The 7051-nt window shown below is 34.1% G+C and overlaps 1 protein-coding gene across 3 annotated transcripts; it reads left to right on the top strand.

The window, feature by feature from the left end:
* The first annotated feature begins 958 nt into the window (after nucleotides 1–958).
* MTP11 (Cation efflux family protein) lies at nucleotides 959–6347 on the top strand. Of its 3 annotated transcripts, none has more exons than XM_039036002.2 (6): nucleotides 959–1330; nucleotides 2230–2339; nucleotides 2424–2669; nucleotides 5084–5164; nucleotides 5338–5571; nucleotides 5851–6347. In XM_039036002.2, the coding sequence occupies exons 1-6, from the start codon at nucleotides 1162–1164 to the stop codon at nucleotides 6196–6198; spliced, it is 1188 nt and encodes a 395-aa protein (XP_038891930.1). In that variant the 5' UTR covers nucleotides 959–1161; the 3' UTR covers nucleotides 6199–6347. The 3 variants fall into 3 exon arrangements, with proteins under 3 accessions (XP_038891930.1, XP_090171633.1, XP_038891931.1); XM_090315507.1 differs by lacking the exon at nucleotides 959–1330 and adding an exon at nucleotides 1710–1888; XM_039036003.2 differs by lacking the exon at nucleotides 959–1330 and adding an exon at nucleotides 1934–2065.
* Nucleotides 6348–7051: the final 704 nt, after the last annotated feature.

The following is a 7051-nucleotide window of genomic DNA, read 5'->3' on the forward strand; positions in this document are numbered from 1 at the left end:
CACGTTTAAACCAGCTTAGGTCATACGTCACAAGTGAAATTCCTAATATACTACTTCTTTTTTGTATTATTTTGATAAAATTTAATTATTCCTTAATATTTAATTTTTTAAAATAATAATTACTTAATAATTATCGATTCATTATTATTTTTTTAAAAAAAATCAATACTATATTTTTAATATGAAATATAAAAACGTATATAATAGGTTTTAGTCAAATGTTTTATTAGTATAATAGAGAGAAATATTTGAATCAATTTCTTGATCACTAATGTATACAATTATGCTCGTTTTGGCATATTTAGTCCAATGTTAATCATAATATATAATTCAAAACTATTTTGAATAATTATAATTAAGGAAAAATGATAAATTAAGCTTAACTAATAGTAATTAATATAACATTTTTTTCTATAAGTTAGAAAGTTCGATCCCATTTTTGTATTAAAATTAAGAAGAGATAAAAATTTAAGCTTAAAATATTGTATGAAGAATAGCTCATTATTAGAAAAAATATATATTTTTGGAATAAATTTTAGGTCAAATTACAAAAACTACCTCTAAAGTATAGTGGTAGTTGCAATTGCATCCTCGTACTTTCAATTGTAAAATTTGGACTCCAAACTTATAAAAGTATTAAAATTGGACCTACAAATGGTAAAAATTGAACCTTTAAACTTATAGAATTATTACTGTTCATAATAAATTTGAGTGTCTAATCGTAATATTTGTATAAGTTTGAAGACTCAATTTTTAAAATTGAAAAATAAAAAAGGTGTACTTACAACTATCACCGTAATGTTTTTTTTTTTGTAATTTGCACTAAATTAATCCAAAATAAAAATTTAGAAGTAAAAGTAAAAGTGTTGTCAAATGATAGAAATAATATCGTAGATGCAAAGCAGTGGAGCCGTACACGTGGCAATTTATTTTTATTTAAAAAAATCAACTACTTTTTGTACCGTCACTTTACTGGTTCAAACGTTTCGAACTACACTAACCACAACAGTGAACAAACCCAACTTCTATTTTGCTAAAATGCCCACAAATTCTCGTTAAATTTACCATTTGCACCACTAAAATTCTCCCCCTTCTTCCTCTTCTTCTTTTCTTCTTCTTCTGAAATTCCTCCATTCATACATTTCTCGCATTTTCACAAAAATGGTGCACCCCGTTGTATCCATCGAGAACGACGAGGAGAGTTCTCTGTTGCTCCAGTCCACCGCCGGCGACCTCTCATGGCGTTTGAACTTCGATGGCTTTCAGTTATCTCCAGAGCATAAAGAGAAGAAACCCTCTCGTCCACTCCATGATTGCCTTGGGGTTTTGAGTAATTTGCAACTCTCTCTTCCTTCTCTTCTGCCGGTCCTTCTGTTCGCTGAATCATATTTGTTCTTCTTTTTGTTTCCGATCCATGCTTGTTTTGTCAATATCGTATTCAATGGTTTTCATGCCTTGTTCTTTACTGGCAATATTCCTTTTCTACGTCTTCGCTTGTTGTTCTCTCTCTTTCTAATTTGCTTTTAGCATAGCTGCTGCAGTGCATATATTCGTTTAATTTCTATTTTATGTTTCTGAAGAGTATTTATTCTTCTGGCACTTTGCTACTTCCTCTTTAATTTCTGTCCTGCCATAGTGGGATTTTTCTTTTCATTCGCTGTGTCATTTTTTGCGTTGAATAAAGGGGGATTGTGGGTTCCGTTGGCTTTATTTTGTGTATTTAATGAGCTATTGACCTAATCGTTCTTTGTATGAATTTAAAATTTGAAGAGGAGAATATGTAACTCAAAGTTTCAAAGGCCTGAACGAGAAGCTAGAGAATTATTTATTCATTTATTTATTTTGCTGCAATTGGATGTAGATGTTTTGTGGTTGATTGATTCTTACAGTTGAGTATTTTTTTTTTCCTATTTCCATATTTAAGTTCTGAACTCCAGAGGTCAGTTGTGGAATAGAAAGTTAAGCAGCAATTGCCCAATATTTTGGGTTTCCACTCTATGTTGGCTGGTTTATGGTCCTTGGTCCTGTTAAGATTTTATCTTCTTTTGCCTCTGTAAAAGCATGTGTATGCCTTCATGTTTCTGTTTGTATAGCTACTACTATTTTATCTAATGGGATTGACAGAGAGCATAGTTAGATTTGAATTTATAAAGGAAGAGAATAAAGAAGCAAAAAAAGCTTGAAAACTTCATCCATTTTTTTCTCAACACTTTTTTTTGGTGAATTCAGGCCCTGAAGATTATGTAGCTGAGTACTACCAGCAGCAGGTAGAAATGCTCGAGGGATTTAATGAAATGGATGCTTTAACTGATCGTGGTTATGTTCCTGGAATGTCTAAGGTATTGTTCTATACTCGTATGTTTTCTTGATGATTAAGACATGCTTCACAGCTCAAAACCAAAATCTGTTTTTGGTGGTTGCAGGAAGAACGTGAAAAATTAGCAAAGAGCGAAACATTTGCCATCAGAATATCAAATGTTGCCAATATGGTTTTGTTTGCAGCTAAAGTATATGCATCGATTAGAAGTGGTTCCTTAGCTATAATTGCATCCACACTGGATTCCCTTCTTGATCTTTTATCAGGTTTCATTCTATGGTTCACTGCATTTTCCATGCAAACACCAAACCCGTACCAGTATCCTATTGGCAAAAAACGTATGCAGCCTTTGGTCAGTTCTCTTGCAACTTCCTCTCTACTATTTGACGTGGTGAAAAAAATATAATATAAGTATAGGTTTACTTTACCCCAAATCCATATGCAACTGCGTGAAACTACCTCTTTGATCACTGGCTTGTCGTGAAAGATGTGTTTCTCCTGTGTTTTTCTTTTTTCCACAATATGGAGTCTAATAAAGTCTTATGTTAAAGTTTCTCCTCTTCAGTAGTTTGATTCAGGGTTAACTAGATTTGATTGGAAGTCACAGATTGACACCTATCTGTTGACTCTTAATAATACCGTTGTTAGTAGCTCACTGCCATCGAGTCCCTCTGTAAGACTGCTTACATTTGAATGCCCTGTTTGGAAATGATTTCATTTTTGGTCTTCTGTTTTTAAAAATTGTGCTTGTTTCATCACAATTTCTTTACTATGATTATCACTTGTCTCAAAAAAAACATTTGAATTCTTAGTTAATTTAAAAAGTAAAAACAAGTTTTTAAAAACCACTTTTGTTGTTTTCAAAAGTTGGCTTAGAAACCCTGTATTTTGTGTTTTAAAATTCTTATTTGCCTTAAAATTGGATTCTGCCTCTTGTTCATCTTTTTCTAGCGGATTATAGACTGCAGAACGTGGACAGCTTCTAAGGCTATATAATATATGCCTTCCAGCTGGAACTGAAGGCCCATACTTTTTGGTTTTTGAACTCTCGATTTGTTGAATCGTGAACAACTACTACCCTCTTTGAGGGTGGCCGAGTACCCCTGGGTTTAGTGTGTACACCTTGCTTCTGGCCAGGTAAGGTTGGAGGATACTTCTAAATTCTAATTCACTTCTGTTATGGATCGTCAAAGATAAATACCACAAATTCAAGCCTTATGGAAGTGAAAATAGGGTAAAAAATTTGTGGGGCTGGAAAAGCATCTTTGAAGGGAGAAAAGTGATGGCAGCAGGTTTAAGATGGAGGGTGTGGGATGGAAAGGAGTAAATTTGCGGATAAACCCTTGATACCTTGTCCGAATACTTTTCAAGTTCTTTCTACCCTTAGTAATGCATGGGATAAGGTGATCGATCTGTTTTAGCCAATATAATCCAGTGAAATAAAAGCAAAAGTTATCTTTTGGATAGAGGACTAGGCTAATTCAGAGATTCTCCTCAGTATGTATGAAAGCTAGTTCAAGTAGCTGTACATGGCATTTTAATCCACCCGATAAATCCGTTGTGAAATCTCGTTTCTTGTTTCCTTGGAACTGGAAAAACATACTTAGTTTTTGAAAAGGGGGAAGAGGAGAAACCGCCAATTCTCATTTGCACGAAAAGTGTTAGAAAGAAACATGGAAGCGCCAGGAAATTTTTAGCTGTCAAATGGAATTTCAGGAAAAGGGAAATGGAACTAAATGTTGGAATTCGATAACGCTAAACAATTTTGGTTTGCAGATCCCTTACAGTTGGATATTGGCACTTGGTAGATTTTCTTTGTAACTAGCTTTCTAAATTTAAGTGAAGCCTCTGCTTACACTACCCACTTATATGCTTTCAGTCTATGAAGGATTTGGAAATCCAGAAATCGATTAGTTTTTAAGCATACCTCTATTGTTCCTGCAGAGGGACAGACATTCATGTCCAAGCTATGGCTATCAATTCTTGAATGTGATCCAAGAGAACTAAACATACCTCGTTATTAGGATTTTTGTAGATGCAGACGACGAAAAGAACCACCTTGAAGGGAGGAGCTCAGCTTCCTGTCTGTTTATAGATGCAGCTTGGATTGCAAATTCAACGTTAGCTAGTAGGCTTCAATGAAGAATGTTCTGCAAGCTAAAGCCGAAGCCATGAATAAAGGACTTTTGAAGCGTCTAGAGGACCAGATGTTGGGGGTATTCTGATTTTAAAATGTAATCTGATTGCACTCCATTGGACAAGCATACTTCAGAGGACAGCTAGTAATATGTCAAGTCGAGCACCTCCGATATTTTGTCTCTTGCTACGTCTTTTTTGGGATGTGTTATATAGATATATACACATTATAATTTTATGCGTGGTGGGAGTTGAGCGGATAAACCCACAATCTTGCTAAAATTGGCCTTGATGGTTCATTTTCTTAGTGGTTGGCCCACCCAGCCTTTCATCAATTCATTTCTTGCTTTATCCTTTGAAAAAGAAAAATAACTCTCTTGATTTGTTGTATGATTTTGAATTTGTTCACTATTTTCTGAAGGCAAGTAGAATGAGGATTAAAGGGGTTCTCTTGCATGCAAGAGGAAAGGAAGAAGAGAACTACCAAATCCAAACTTGATTTTTTTTGTACCATTCTATCATCAATCACTGTTGGTTGATTTAATAATAATTATTATTATTATTATCCATCTATTGGTTGTGTGCTGTCACTACTGGAGGATTCATATTCTACTTTTTCTTCTAATGCAGGGCATTCTTGTTTTTGCCTCTGTGATGGCAACTCTTGGATTACAGATAATATTGGAGTCAATTCGGACTCTCTTATTAGGTGTAAGTAATTAGAGAATCATCTCTCTTACGAATTTCCCCCAAGTTTATCGCTTTAGCAGAAAATTTGACCCTAGATAGTGGACTGGACTAGATTATTGTTCCACGACACTTCCCCAGACTGCTCAAAGGGTTTGACATCTATTTACTTTACTAACTTTCCTACTTTCTTCCAGGATTCTGTGTTCAACTTAACCAAGGAGCAAGAGCGATGGGTTGTGGGCATTATGATTTCAGTTACTATAGTGAAACTACTCTTAATGGTCTATTGCCGGACTTTCACCAACGAGATAGTCAAAGCATATGCTCAAGATCATTTCTTTGATGTAGTCACCAATGCGATCGGCCTTGTTGCTGCCCTTCTCGCTAATTATATAGCTGGCTGGATCGACCCTCTTGGAGCTATTATTGTGAGTAACAAACAAGCTCTTTCTCCATATTGTGCTTTACTTGCTGAATCTGAAACTCCCTTACTAGCATATCTATTTTGATGTGCATCTTGGTTTTAAACGTCTAGTACTTCGAGTTTTTCTGGATCACCATTATCCTCGACATTTTGGGTATGCTGAAGGACATAAATATTTACCCGGATATTTACAAATGATGATTGTGCTTTGTTTTAGTTTCCTAATAGTGTCAACTTTTTAGAAGTTACCCATGTTTACTGTGAGCTCTGTGAATTGCTACAGCTGGCTTTATACACTATACGCACATGGTCGATGACGGTATTGGAAAATGTGAACTCCCTTGTTGGAAGATCAGCTGCCCCCGAGTATCTACAGAAGCTCACCTACTTATGTTGGAACCATCACAAGGCCATCAGACACATTGACACAGTTCGAGCGTATACATTTGGATCACACTACTTCGTCGAGGTCGATATTGTCCTACCTGGAGAAATGCCATTAGAAGAGGCTCATGACATTGGTGAGTCGCTGCAAGAAAAGCTCGAGCTGCTACCGGAAATTGAGAGGGCCTTTGTTCATCTTGATTACGAGTACAAGCATAAACCAGAGCACGCACAGGCACACTCTTAGAACAAGGCAAGGCAACATGGTGATTTCTTCAACTCTAAACCCCGCATGTTCATTTATGTGGTAGTGTAAAATTGCAATAACGATCTTGTAAATTTGTGCCTGATTCTGCCTGAATGATGAGGAATTTCTTTGGTGATTTTAGAAGAAAATTCAGAGCAACAAATCTAAGAGAATCTTTGAGTTGAGTGGCTCGTTAAATGTCGATAGAAGCTGGCAATTGTATAAAAGTTGGAAATTCTTAAGCCATGATTTCACAAAATTATCCAGAATTATTATTATTATTATTATTATTTTGAAGCATAGGTTGAAAACTGGACTTGATGACAAATGTGTTTATTTTGCTTAAACCTTTATATTTTTAAGTATGTTTAAATCTAGACAATAACTGGAACACATTCCAAAGTTGGATATATATAATTTAACTTATTTTGTTTATGAATTTTGCACTCAAATTTGTTAATTGTTCTTGTCATTTTTTTAAACATTTTTTTTAAAATAATAATAAAGTAATGGTTCTAACTTCTAGCTTAAGTCATCGGCTAGTTCAATCCTTCGGCTAGATACCCCTTTTGTATTTTTACTCATATATGTATTATTGTATTTTGATTATTTTAACTTTTCAATATATATATATCTTTATATATTATTTTAATCTTCAATTTTTTTTTGAAAAATAATAATTTTTTAACTCTTTATTGTTAAAAAAATTGAAAATTGAAATAATATATCATATTAAACATTTTTAAAAATTAACTATTTTATTGGACAAAAAAAACTTTTTCTAATCTAATTGAATCTTAAATCTTTCAATGTTTTCTAGTCAATCGATAGACAAAGTTAAATTTAATATGTA

The sequence above is a fragment of the Benincasa hispida genome, chromosome 7 (genome assembly GCF_027475165.1).
Source record: "Benincasa hispida cultivar pf3 chromosome 7, pf3_genome.v1.1, whole genome shotgun sequence".
Lineage (NCBI taxonomy): Eukaryota > Viridiplantae > Streptophyta > Magnoliopsida > Cucurbitales > Cucurbitaceae > Benincasa > Benincasa hispida.

Coding starts and splice junctions, on each gene's coding strand:
- MTP11 (XM_039036002.2), top strand. CDS start 1,162: ATGGTGCACCCCGTTGTATCCATCGAGAACGACGAGGAGAGTTCTCTG. Junction 2,340..2,423: donor ATGTTCCTGGAATGTCTAAG/GTATTGTTCTAT, acceptor TGGTGGTTGCAG/GAAGAACGTGAAAAATTAGC. Junction 2,670..5,083: donor AAAAACGTATGCAGCCTTTG/GTCAGTTCTCTT, acceptor CTTCTAATGCAG/GGCATTCTTGTTTTTGCCTC.